At 38.1% G+C, this 14,312-nt stretch overlaps 1 protein-coding gene across 5 annotated transcripts in view; it reads left to right on the top strand.

Moving 5' to 3' along the window:
* The window catches only part of TTC17 (tetratricopeptide repeat domain 17), a 102,187-nt gene that overhangs the window by 74,359 nt on the left and 13,516 nt on the right, over window positions 1-14,312 (top strand). For 3 of the 5 annotated variants that reach the window (XM_010964656.3, XM_045523971.2, XM_045523972.2), the window contains exons 19-22: window positions 361-514; window positions 4,871-4,991; window positions 7,168-7,327; window positions 8,265-8,348. In XM_010964656.3, the coding sequence (XP_010962958.2) occupies window positions 361-514; window positions 4,871-4,991; window positions 7,168-7,327; window positions 8,265-8,348 (519 nt within the window). The other 2 variants (XM_045523973.2, XM_045523974.2) reach the window with 2 other exon arrangements.

The raw sequence follows: 14,312 nt of genomic DNA, 5'->3' as shown, positions 1-14,312 counted from the left end.
TTCTACTCCACGCTCCAGTCAGCCTTCACAGTGGAATTGTACTGCCAGAAGCATTTCACATTAACTTCGGTATTGCCGGCTCTTGTAGGAAGCAGAGGAAGTGGGATGGGTGTGAAGCCACACTTGGAATGGCCCAGTTCAGACATCTTAACTGTCAGTTTCCTCTATAGCCTTCAAGGCTGGATTATTATATTTGTTTCACTAAACATTTTTCATTCAGACCTTTAAAAATTAAACCGAGAGAAAGAACTTAACCCTAGTTAACACAAGACCAGCTATTCTTAAAGCCACCAGTACACACAGTCATGGGCAGGTGTAATAATCGAGCTCATTTGTCCCTAACATGTTTTCATTTCCCAGATCACATTCCAAGTCAAACGAGTAAAGAAACCCAAAGGAGATAATAAGAAAACTCCTGGAAAAAAGGTAGAATCGAATCAGGCAGAAAATGTACATCGTAACCAAGCAAACCTGGAGATCACTGGCCCAAAGGTGGCATCTCCTGGGCCACAAGGTAAATTTGAATGTTTAATATGCCAGTTTCTTCTTTCAGATTTCACTGTCTCAATGAAATGTGTGTTTGTGACTTGAAGTAGATCAGATGAGATGGTCATTGAGCCAAGTGAACAAGAAACCCAGTCATTGATATAAAATGTTTATTTTAACATTTACTTGATTTTTTTTTTTAACCATTGGCTATTTGGCTTATACTCTTACCAACTTAAGCTTAAATATCCTATTGATTAACTTGACAGTCTAGTTTAGTACATAAAAATGTGGGTTTGAGCAGACTTCCTGGGTTCAGACACCAGTTTTGCCATTTAGTTCCCTGTGCCTCATTTTCCCTCTGAATAAAATGTGAATAATAATTGCATCTATTTTGTAGGGTGATTGTGAAAATTATATGAGTTTATACATGTAAAGTGCTTTTAATGAACTGGGCACATAGGGATCAATAAATATTACCTATCTAGTAACATTTTTGTGTGTCAAAATGTATTGGATGCATTTAAGTATTGGATAAATGCTTTGGTAATACTCCCCAGGGGAAAAAAATGCATTAAAAATTTTTTTTCCAAAAAATCAAAATTTGGCATGTACTTTCAAGGTTCAGAGTTGTCCCCAAGTCTGTCTCTGGACTCCAGGTTCAGGGCCATTGTCATGAGTCGTTAACTTTCTTTTCCAGCAGTGAAATAGTGATAATCGAATTTCTTTAAAAATAAATCTCCTTTTTTAGAAGGATATTTTCACTGTGTTAGACTTGGGAAATTCAAGGTAACTTCGTGAAAATATGTGTTATTTAATTTGGTGTACTTAACAAAGCTGAAAGCAGAGGACACATAATAAAACATAAAGAATGGGGTCAGCTTGGCTAAATCCCATACTAAAGACACCAAAAAGAACATTTTATCATGACTAGAGTTGAAAGTATGATGTAGCGTTAATGTTTAGGGAAGATGGCATGTATTAACAGGTTATGGAGAGAAAGTGACACTTAGTTCTGTCTTCAGTAGCAAGGAAAAAGATGTCCAAACTGTAAAATGTCAGTATAACAAAGAAAATTCCAATGCCTTAAATAGTAAATGTAACAAAAAAAATAATAAAAGAGGAAAATTCTGATGGATATTTATATACTTTTAATGTGGGAAAGGACTTTCTAAGGCAGAGAGAAAAAAAAATTAATTCTGGTATCAGAAGACACTATAAAAGAGAGAGACAAAGGACTAAAACAAAATATTTTCACAGAATATTTGTATATATTTACAGAATATATGATAAGCAAAGGTTATCAACATCATTAAAGAGCACCTGTAAATCAATAGAAAAAATACAACATTTCAGTGAAATATGTGCAGTGTACATGGGCACTTCACCAAACGCACACGCACACAGCTACTAAATATGTCAGGCTCACTAGCAGTCAAGGAAGTGCAAACGTAAAATGTGACATGCCATTTTTGCTTATCAGATTGTCTTTATGTAATGCAAAGTGAGAGTTAATAAAATGAATTTTGGGATAGTTTGACTAGATGTATCAGAAATTTTTAAAATATACCAACAATTCTGTTTCTAGTAGTTCACCCTAAATAAATTCTCTCTTAAGTGTGAAAGATAGAAGTAAGAAGATATTGATTACAGTGCTGCTTATCATAATAAAAATTTGAAAAATACCTAAATGATGGTAATTGCCTAAATAAATTACAGCATGTTCTTGCTGTACACTGTGTAGCCAAGATGTTTGTAATTTAGTATGTGAACAAAAGCAGTTTATAAAATAGCATATGTAGAGAATACTTCAATTTTTGTAAAATAGTAAATATACTGTATTTCATCTACATTTTTTTCACATTTCAGTATCTCTGCAAGTGAGATACATCTTACAATTGATGGTATCTTAAATAATAATTGGCAACATTTTTCCTTCTTAAATCTTGTAAAGCAATGTGCACCTTATAGTTCATGATATCTTAGATTTGATGAAATATACTAAATTAAACAAACACAGAAAAGCATATACCAAAATGTTGTAAGTGATCTTCTCTGGATGCTGATAGCACTGTAGGTGATTTTTTATTTTCTTCTATATTCTTTTCCATTTTCTAAATATTTCATAATAAGCCTATATTAATTTTATAAGCAAAAAACTAAAAATTTCTTGTTAAATTGAAAATTAAAGCTCAGTATGGTTGAGATGATAGGAGAGCAATTAGGTAGTTTTTAAATGGATTCAAGTAGATGGGCCTGGGAAGGGCACTGAATATACTTGCAAATGAAATCATGGAACTACTTACTGTCATTAATGTGAAAAGTTCTAAAGCATAGAATAGATGATAGAAGGCTAGAGAAGTTCAGGATCCCAATTTTCAAGTATATGTGGATTCTATCCACTACCAGGTGTTAAGCTTTGTGATAAAATCCTGGCAAAGTTCTAAAGCAGATTATTGAACCAGTAGTTTGTAAGCCCGTGGGGAAAAAGTGGAGATCCTTAAGGGCCACTATAGATTCACTAAGAATTAATAAAACTAATAATGCATAACTAATTTCATTTCCTAGTTTGGTGAGGGCTACTGGATTGGACCAAGACCAGAAAAGTGCCATAGATATAATGTAACTCGATTTAAGCAAAGCATTTAATAGAGCCTCTTATGATATCCTTGTGAACAGGATGAAGAAATGTGGGCTCAAAGGTTCGGCAATGCCTGCAGCATAAACTTTCTAGTGTGGTGTACAAGACTGTTTACAATCTAGGCTCTCTCCCCACTTCAGCATCATTCTCTGAACCAACCATGCTCTTTTTTTACCTCTTTGCCTTTGCACATGCTGTTCCCTCTGCCTGGAATGCCCTTTTGCTATCTCAGTGGTGCTAAAATGTCACCAATCCTTAAACTTTGAACTCAAGTGCCATCTCTTCCTTGGTTCCTTCAGGCTGAATCAGTTGCTCTCTCCCTGTGCATTTGCTCTATACCTTCACTCTAGCACTTATCCTATTGTGTTCTAGTAATTTCCTTCCTAGCCTGTGAGCTCCAGGGCAGGCCTTGAGCCTCTATTCCTCTCTGAATCCCTAGCAATCTTAACACAGTTCCCAGTCCCTTGTAATAGAAGCTCAGTAAGTATCTTTCAAGTGACTTTCTTAAACATAAAAAGAAAAATAAGCTTTACTGTGAAATGTATGGTTTAATTCTTTAAGTTATTAATTTAAACAGGGTTCATTTGAAACTCTTCTAAACTGTTCTTTTCTGTTTTATTAAAATCTAAATCCAAAGCCCTGCCTGCATCTTAAACAGTATGCTATTGCTGGTAAATTTCTACAGTATAAAAAGAACTCTACAGAACCAAAGTTCTCCTTCTTGTCCATTCCACTGGAATTTCTTCAGAAGAATCCTTCCCAGATATAGGACTTAGTTCTGCTCTTTTCGTGGGGACTTAATCTAAGTAAAAGGCCTACACTTAGAAGGTAGTACCTTTAAAGGGTATCAATAAACAGAGATTTAAAACCTCAGCAAAGGTTTAAATAGCATGATTGGGAGCATGCATGTTAGAGTCAAACAGACCTGGATCTGGATCCCCGTTCTGCCACCTAGTAGCCAGGTGACCCTGGGCAAGTCACTTGATTTCTCTGAACCTTTGTCTTCTCATCTGAGAAATGAGGATTAAAACCTGCCTCTTCAGGTTACAGATGTAAAGCACTTAGCACAGGACCTGAACACACAGTAAGTGCTCTGGAAACAAATGATAACCTTTCATTATCATCATTATTACCTACCCTGCTGCTTTTCTCTACAGCAGGGGTTCTCTGCCAGGAGTGATTTTGGCCTCCCAGGAAACATTTGGCAGTATCTGGAGACATTTTTAATTGTCACATCTCAGGGAGGGTGCTGCTCACATCTATTGGATAGAGACCAGGGATGCTGCCACGTCCTCCAGCGCACAGGACAGTGCTCGTGACAAAGCATTATCCAGCCCGCATTGTCGGCAGTACCAGATTGAGAAGCCCTGCTTTAGAGATACATCTTTCTCTTGACTAAGTTAGGGTTGTCTTTATAAAATCAAAATGTTGAAGGGTAAAAATTGAATTTGGTAAGAATGTTAACACTGAAGAATATTTTAACCCTTATCTCAGTCTTAAATCCAGTGAAGGGCTCATTTATTTTTATTTCATCATCTATCTTTGAGAACAAGGCTTTACTCAAAGATAATTGTTATCCCCATTTAGAACTAACTAAATCTTGTCATCAGGTGGTAGGAATTCTGAAGACTAGAAGAATGACTAGCACCCGCAGTACACCAATGTGGGTAAAGTAAAAGCGTAAGGCACCACGCGTTCTGTTTCTCTGCAATTGTGTCGACTGATGACATACTTTCCTTCCAGGAAAAAAACGTGACTACCAGAGTCTGGGATGGCCCAGCCCGGACGAGTGCCTCAAACTCCGCTGGGTAGAGCTGACTGCCATCGTGAGTACCTGGCTTGCAGTTTCATCAAAAAACATTGAGTGAGTATCTTAAACCTCTCCCTCCTCCGTGGTATTTGTGTACCAGTGATCCCGCTGGGCCTCAGCTGACTTCACTTCTTTGTCAGCAGTTACTAGAAGAGTCGTCCTTTCTAGGGTTCTTGGTTCAAAGGACACCCCTTGCTGACCACAGGGCACAGATGGATTCAGCTCATTATACTGAAATAGTCAATGTGTTCCTGTCTCAGTGCCTTCTCCATACTTTCTAAGCTATGTAGAAGTCATGTATAACTTACTTAACTTGAATTAAAGACTGGATGTCTTCATTAAAGCACAAAACCTATGGTCTCTCACTGACATCATGAGCTTGAAAAGGTAACCAGAGCAGATCCAGATTTACCAACATCCACCAGGACACAAGCAAGCAAGGTTCCCTCTCTCATAACTGCTTTTTCCACCCTGGATGCTCATTCTCTTTTTTGGGCCCCTTTTCTACCCTTTAAGCATTAGAGTTCCCCAAAATTTACCACTAAGCCTTCTTACTTTACAGTCATTCGCAGCCAGACTGCTCTACTCCCAGAACTCCTGTCACCAGTGATATGTTGACAACTCCCAAATTTGATTCCCCACACCAGGCCTTTCTTCACATCCTTCTCCTCGTCGCTCTAGGCGTCTACCTGGCCTCTCTGCCTAGGTATCTCTCAGGCACCCTAAGGTCAGGAGAACTAAACTCACAATTTTCTTGCCCACTCTCCTTCCAAAAAAATCATTGCTTTGATTGTTTTCTGTTTCTTATTCTTAGAAAATAGCTTCAGCCAGAAACCTGGGGGCTGTCCTTATGCCCCAGATCCAGTCCGTTACCGGTTCTTCTCACTTTTACCCTTTGAGTGTTTTCCAGAACCCATTTTTCTTCATCCCTGATGCTGCCTCCTTAAACCAGAACAATCATCTCCACTTAGATTTGTTCAGTAGCCTCCTAGCTGGTCCTCTTGCTTTATTCATTCTTGCATCTCTTCAATCCATTCTCTCCACAGTACTCAGAATTATCCCTCAAATGTAAGTCAAATAATTCTTAAAATGCTCTAATAACTTCATATCGCTGTTTACAGGGTCCCACAAAGCCCTTCATGACCTGCTCCCTGCACGTCTTTTCATCTTCAGCTCTGCCCTCCCTCCTTCAGACCTTCACAGATGGTGTCTCCTTTCTCACTACCTTCTCCTACCTGGTTAATTCACACTCATCCTTCCAGTCTCAATTTAAATCTTACTTTCTCAGGAAATCCTTCACTAAACACCTTCCTCTTCCATCAGCATAGAGGAAATATGTACTCTCCTCTAGTAAACTGACATTGTACTATGCTTTTATCTTTTGTAACTCATCACATCTGTAATAACTATCACAAGACTATGAGCACTGTAACAGTGGGAACTGGGTATATTTTGTTAATTATTATAGTCCTGATATCTGACATGTAATAGGCTCTGAATAAATAATGTATGAATGAGTATTTGCCTAATAAATGTTAAACTTTTAAAGTAGCTGGAAATAAAATTTGGCAATGCCAATTTGCCACATCAGTATATATGATAGCGTATAATATATATCCTGTGTCTAGCAGGTAAATGACCACTTTGGAACCACGAAGGGAAGTACTTACATCTTATACATAGATACAGTGAACAGCTGGATCTGTATAACATGTACTGTCTAAACTTTAGGTAACTTTTTCTGTGGGGACAAGTGTGCTTCTGTACATAAAGGGAAAAAGAAAGATAAGAACCACTTGTGGGTCTTTATCACTGTCTGTACCCTGGAAAAAGAAATCCTAGAAGAAAACCCACCTAGTTTAAAACCTTTCCAGTGAGAAAAAGTGGCCAGCGGCAGTGAGCAAACCAGACGCCATGGTGCATAGAGGGGAGGCAGCTTGGGGAGATTGAGAAAATGCTGAGTTCAGGACTCAGATCCAACACTTCTTTGACCTGGAATACGGTCTCTATTCCTACATTCAGCACATAGTCATTGCCAAGCTCTGGAGCCCTTGAATCTGTAAAAGGAGAGATCAGACTAAGTAACTTCTGAAGTCTCTTCCCCTGTGAGATTCTGTGGTTCCAGACAGTGCTAATAATATATTGAAGTTATGGTCAGCTGACTATTAATACTCTTCCTCCCCACCCACTCACCTTTTCCACGGCTAAGGTGGTACTCTCCATTTTTCAGCATCACAGAACATATAGACTTTGCCACTCCAATACAGCAGCCAGCGATGGAGCCTCTTTGCAATGGCAATCTCCCCACGAGCATGCACACACTGGACCACTTGCAGGGGGTTTCCAACCGAGCCAGCCTCCATTATACGGGTGAGAGCCAGTTAACAGAGGTGAGTGCTCGGCTCTGTTTGGCCTGTCTGTAGGTTTTTTTTTCCCTTCTGTCTGTAGGTTTTAGCCCCACAGTTATGATGCAACTGATAGCAGAAAGCACAAGCGGCCAGGGCGTATATTTTCGCCTTTTTTCAGATAACTGTCATGTAGGTGGCTTCAGGCCAAGCCTGATATCTTTCAGCCCCTGTGACTTAGCTTACAATTTTTTATGAGCAGGAAATTTTAATTCTGATTCGTTCCTCGAGGTGGGTAGCATTCTGCTTGCCATCAGACAGAGGCTCTCTGCGAGAAATGTTTGGAGCAGTTAATCCTCCTGTTGGCATTCTTAAGAAGGAAAGCAAGGAGAACAGACCCAGAATATTCTTAGCAAGGAGTATACCTGGAAGAATAATTGGGAAACATGCTACAAATGGTCAACAATAGAGGATTCATTAAATAAATGTTGGTTATAGGTATAAGATGGTATACAATGAATCATTAAGAAAGATGTAGTAGAAATATATTTATTAAATGGCATGAAGAAATTTTTTAGGATATATTATGTGAAAATTCAGGTGATAGTATACAGTGTGATTCCATATTCTATGAGAGAAATAATACATGTGTGCATAGAAAAGTATCTGAAAGATACATTAGAGATTATTAACAATGGTTGTGTCTGGGTAACAGGATAGCAAGTACTTTTTATTTTCTTTACTTACTCTAAATGCTATAATGAATGTGTTTAAGTGATTTTTTGTTAAGTGAGAGAAGGCTGAGGGGATGGTAAAATGGCCTTCAGTGTCTTCCATAAGATGCCTTACCAGCAAGACCACAGCATATACCCCAGAAAAATAATCTGCTACTGTGGTACTGTGCCCAACTCGGCATCTGCAGTGTCACTAGACCCTGCCTCATTTTCATTCCTCTTATCTGTCATCTTCCTCCATATACCAGGTATTGCAAAATCTTGGCAAAGACCAATATCCACAACAGTCACTTGAACAGATTGGCACCCGAATTGCCAAAGTTTTGGAAAAGGTAAGTCATCCTGTAGGAAAGCCCTAAACTATTACCTACTTTCTAACTTTTCCAGATTATTTGCCACTAAGTGGCTCTAACCTCTTCTGTTAGTTATTTAGCACTTGGTAACTAAAGGGATGGTGTGAAATCACCCCACACAGAATGTTTCAATCACTTTTCCATCACTTGGTTAGTATTCTTTTTTGCTTCTGTGCTGAAACTTACCTAGTCATTTATCTGTTCTTTATTCCAGCGTGGATATATTGAGGTGGTGCTACTAAAAACTATGGAATCTAGGTATGGGAAAGAAGTCAGGCATTCCTCTTCTGGTGATAAAGAATATTTGGGGAGGCGGGGAATGTAGCTTAGTGGTAGAGCACATGCTTGGCGTGCACGAGGTCCTGGGTTCAATCCCCAGTGCCTTGTAAGGGGGAAGAAAAAGAATATTTGGTATTTTGGATGTTGGATGGGAATACCTTGAAATATCTTTTGTCTTTGAAATCATGAAACGAAATATTTGCAAAAGTATATTTTTATGTAGCCTACAGAAAATATAATTGAGTCTCTAAGACTATTCATCTACCACTATGTGATATTTGTATAAAGAAGAAGTTTAAAATTTTTTAATTTAATTACTTTATGGTTAAGAATCTCTCCACTTTATTATTGTATGATATTGAAGAGGTAATATAATATAAAACATAGTGATTAAAAGAATCAACTCAGCTTCTAGTATGAGCATGACAGAATGGTAGGGATAGAATAATTGCATCAGTTTAAAAGAGATGAAGTGGAAGGCACACAGCAATCACTGTTGTATGGTGATTCTAAAATGCATCTGGCCATGTGTCACCAATTTCCTCAATTCTAGGGTAGGAAATATTCCTTGATTAGGGCCTATTTTGGTTTGTTGGGATTGGTTCCCTGATCTGTTTCTCAGTTCACAACTCTTCTCTGAGCTGTCTTTCCTTTTCCTTAGAAATGTCCTGTATTTGCAGCTGAGTAGCTTACTCAGCCTGCTGCCTGTCTCTGTTTCTGCCACAACCTCTTAAAAAAACTTTGTGGACTTTCAAATTATAAGCCATTCCATCAGACAAAAGCCACACCACAGATCTCTTCAAGAAGGCCTCTGTCTACTTTGAACATAAGTCCAGGACAATACCTTTAAGGTTCTTGGATGCCTTTTGTCTAAATGAGTCTATGAGGCTAAAATCTAGACTCAAATCTTTGTGAGGTGGTAATAACAAAGGGTCTTACTGCTGTGCTTTTGATTTGATCTTGATACTAAGGCCATAGTTTTACTGGTGGCACCCTGGATTTGATTTTTTGTCAAAACCTTGTTCTAACCAGAGAAGCTGGCAACTGAGAAGGTGCCATTTTCTAACCCTGCAAGTTCCGGGTTGAAAGCATTTTCTCTAAACTCTGCTTGAAAACTGTACATTTCCTTGGTTAGTTCGTCTCTCTTTTAATACCTTATTATAGGTGATTTTTTAAAAAACCATTTATCACTTTCAGCATTCTTCCTAGAAATCTTCATAGCCTGATCCACAACTTCGCTGGGTGTTTTCCTATATTCCAGGATACAGCCTCGCTGTTTGTTTTGCCAATAGATAATGATGCCTCTTCTCCAGCCTCCAAAGCAGTTTCCTGAGTGCTCTTCCAGCCTCCATTATTGTTGCTGCTCCTTCAGCAAATGTCCTCAACCTGTTCCCCCAACTAATGTCACATGCTTTAAATTTCTGTTATGGCAACACTCCATTCTCAATATCAAATACTGTTTTCAGTTATCTTTCTCGCCTAATAAACCATGCCAAGATATACTGGCTTAAAATAAAACTACTATTTGCTCAAGATTCTACAGTCTGAGCTGGACTGTCTTCTGGTCTCGCTTGGAATCATCATGCAATTACAGGCATGTGGAGACTCAGCTGGGGCTGGCCACCAGAGAAGGCTGGAGTAATTGCAGTAGCTGGCACAGCTGCGTATCCTCTCTCTCCAAGTAGTCTCTCCATCAGAGAAGCTGCACACTTTTACCTGGCGACTCAGGGCTCCAAGAGGTGAAAGCAGAAGCATCCAGGCCTCTTAGAGTCCACAGACAGAACTGGAGCAGCACCACTTCACCCTTCCTGTCTGTCAGAGCAAGTCCCAGGGCAGGGGAAATATCCTCTGCCTGCTGCTGGTGACAGAGACTATGGCCCATCTTTAATCCACCATAGTCCCTCTCAAAAGGAGCAACAATAAGACTGGCAGCTTCTCAATGGAAATGATGGAAACTAGAAGCCAATGGAATGACATCGTTAAAGTACTAAAGAAGAAAACTACAAGCCTGGAGTTCTGTGTTAGCAAAAATATTCTTAAAAAATTAAGGTGAAATAAAGATGTGTTCAAACCAATAAAAATTCAGAGAATTTGGCACAAATAGGCCTACACTGAAATAAAAATTAAAGGGAGTTCTTCAGAAAAATAATCCCAGATAGAAATATGGGCATGCTAGAGGGAATGAAGAACACTGGAAAGGAAATATAAATGACGAGTTATTGTACAAAATAATAACTGTACTGCCCTGAGGAGCTTCAACTCTATGTATAACTGAAATTCATGGTGACAACATAAATGATGGGAGGGAAATAAATGGAGTTTAAAAGTTACAAGATGTAATTGGTATTGGCCAAGTAGTTAAAGAAATAATTTGCAATGGACTGTGATAAGTAAGAACACATGTTTTAAGTCTCACTACTAAAAATGGTTTTAGAATGTAATTCAATAGACAGAAAATGGAATAATGTAAAACATTTGAGTAATCCAAAGAAAATCAAGAAAGGTAAAGGCACATAAAAATAGAACACAAATAGTAAAATAGTAAATACAGTATATCAGTAGTTACTACAAAAAGATTTATAATTTAAGCATTTTGTATGGAATGGATTTTTTAAAATCTGACTAAACTATATGCTGCTTAAAAGAGAAACACTTCAAATATTAGGATACAGAAGGGTTGAAAGTACAAAGATAGGAAAATAATATACCATGCAAACAATAAAAAAGAAAGCACATATAACTATACTCATTAAAAAAACTTTGAAGCAAGAAGCATTGTGAGAGTAGAAGGGCTAAAATGAAAAAGATTGATAATACAGATGTTGGAATGATACTGAGCAACCAGAGTCTGATACCTTGCTAGTGGGAGTATAAAATAGTGCAGTCATTTTGGAGGACAGTCTGGTAGTCTATTAAAAAGTTAACATATATGACCCAGTAATTTACTGCTAGGTATTTATCAAAGAGACAGGAAAGTCTTATGTCCACAAAATACTTATTAAAAGAATGGATAAGCAGTGGTATATTTATACGGTAAATACTATTCTACAAGAAAGACCCAATATCCATATTGAGGAATCTCAAAAATATTATGCTAGTACCAGACATTGGACACAAAAAAGTGTGTAGTGTATAATCCCAACTATATGAAATTCTAAAACAGGCAAAACTAACCTATCGTGATAGAAATCAGATCAGTGATCACTTTGTGGAGGAAGACGTTGACTGGGAAGCAACTTGAAAGGACTTCTTTAAGTACTGGAAATTTTCTGTGTCTTATATTTAAAACTGAATGTTGTACCTAAGTTCTAAGCATTTCTCTCTATTTAAATTATACCTTGCTTTTTTTAAAATGAAGGTTAGATAAAGATTTTAGACTACCAAAAGATGAATGATGTGTATTACCAATAGATTTGCATTTAAAATCACTAAAGGGATTTTTTTTCAGAAGGAAAACTATCCCAGGTAGAAATTCAGAAATACAGGAAAGAGCAAAGAGCAACAGAAAAAATAAATATATTAGAGTACGTATAGAAAATGGTAATATAAAATAATAACAGTAACGTCTTCTGAGGTTACAGTTCATGACAACAGCAATACAAAAACTCCTTTATGGAGTTGAAGTGACCACTGTAGATGGTCTTAGGTCCAGGTAGACATTTCACACTCATGTGATCAGCCTCACTTGGCATGGGCTTCACTCAGAAGAATAAGGGAGTAGGAAGCACAGCAAAATCTGGTGTGTACCTCCAGAATGAGCCAGGGACCATTCTCGGCCCACCCTCATATGCTTGTCTCCTCCCCGCCCCCTGTCAGGTATCAATGCCTAGTCTGGCTCAAATGCATCACTAAGGCAATATCATTCTTGCCAGCCAGCCCATTTGCAACTAGGTTTCCAGTCAACTCCGTGTCTTGGACAGTGGGGCATTTTTCTCTCAGTCATAAGTTTGTCTCCAGCGTTCATCCATTCCTACAAGAGGAAGATTTCTCCCCTGTCACACAATGTCAAGCTTTTGCCACCAGACTCTGGGAAAGTTGGTTCTCACTGAGGCTTCAGTCTCATCAGCATCTCCCTCTCCATTCCCTTTATATCACAGTGCCTTGGCCATATTGAACCAAGGATGTAAAAGTCTGTTCCATTGCTGCTACCACTCTGCATGCCCAGTGCCTGTGGTTTCAAGGCCAGCTCGATAGATATTTCATACTAGCACAACCCAGTAGGGCACTTGTCTTGCCTTCACTCAGGAGGATGTGGAACAGGAAATACAGCAAGCCAGCAGTGAGGCTTTTCGTATTTTTCCAGGAGTCCCTGTAGCTCTCTGGCAGCAGTCCTGGAGACTGCTCTCTGCCCTAACCCCCCAAGACTACATGGGTGAGTGCGGGAACCACCATGGCTTGGAAGTCTCAAGTTCCATGTTAGAACCAGTGCCTCTTATAACAGTCCCATGGGCCCAGAGTCCAACAGTTCCAGCAAAGGACAAGAAACATCAAGAAGCATCACTCAGGAAAGCCCAGAGCTGTGGCTTTCCACCAGGTCATCACAGTCCTCCTGGTCCACTTGCAGTTTAGTCAGATCGTCTTTACCATGAGCGATGTTGCCCATTAACATGGGTGACGTTCTGCCTTTATTAAGTTTCCAGGGGAACACAGCTGAAAAGTTAACATGAGGTTAATTTCCCGTGAATACACATGGACAAAGTGATAGGCTTTAACTTTTCAGGAAAGTAATAAAATTAATCATTTATATTTTTAGCCTGTAATCATTCAAAGATATGTTGTACTTTTAGGCTAATCACTAAACAGGTTAAAATGTATAATTAAGGGAAAATGAAATAATAAAAAAACATTTGATTAGTTCGTAAAAGAGGCAAAGAAAACAAAAGAATGTAAAACAGGTGGGTGAAGTAGAATGCAAATAGTAAGGTGATAGTGATAAACCCACTGTATCAGTAATCACAATAAATATAAAAGGACTAGGTACCCCAGTCAGAGAGCTAATACTACCAGACTAGGTTAAAATACTGAACCTAATTATGTGCTCTTTACAAGTAACACCTTAATATAAGATACAAAATGTTCGAAATTAAACAGATGGAAAAATATGTCATGCAAACACTATTCAAAAGGAAGCTGGTGTAACTATACGAATATCAGACAATGTGGAATTTAAGGCAAGAAGCATTACTACAGAGAAAGACAATTCATAATGATAAAGTGGTCAGACCACCAGAATATTAAAAATTGTAAGTCTATATGTAACCAATAGCATAGTTTCACATTATACAGACGAGCATTGACTGATCTAAAAGGAGTGATAAATGAATCCACAGTCCAAATAGACTTTAACATACTTCTCCATAGGTTATAGAACTAAGTAAAACTCATAAGTAAGAATAAGACAAAGAAATAAGTAAAGATGTAGAACATCTTGCTAATAAGCAAACTTGACATAACTGATATTTATCTAATGCCACATTTGTGACAAAATTCTCATTTTAAAAATGCGTATCGTCCCATTTGTTTACTTTTGTTTTTATTTCCACTACTAAAAATAAACAAATGGGGCCTAATTAAACATAAAAGCTTTTTGGCAGAGCTAAGGATACCATCAACAAAACAAAAAGAACCTACAGAATGGGAGAAAATATTTGCAAATGATGCAAC

This window comes from Camelus bactrianus, chromosome 10 (genome assembly GCF_048773025.1).
Source record: "Camelus bactrianus isolate YW-2024 breed Bactrian camel chromosome 10, ASM4877302v1, whole genome shotgun sequence".
NCBI classification, from domain to species: Eukaryota; Metazoa; Chordata; class Mammalia; order Artiodactyla; family Camelidae; genus Camelus; species Camelus bactrianus.
Note: the sequence above shows the minus strand (reverse complement) of the source record. Positions and strands in the feature narration are given on the sequence as shown.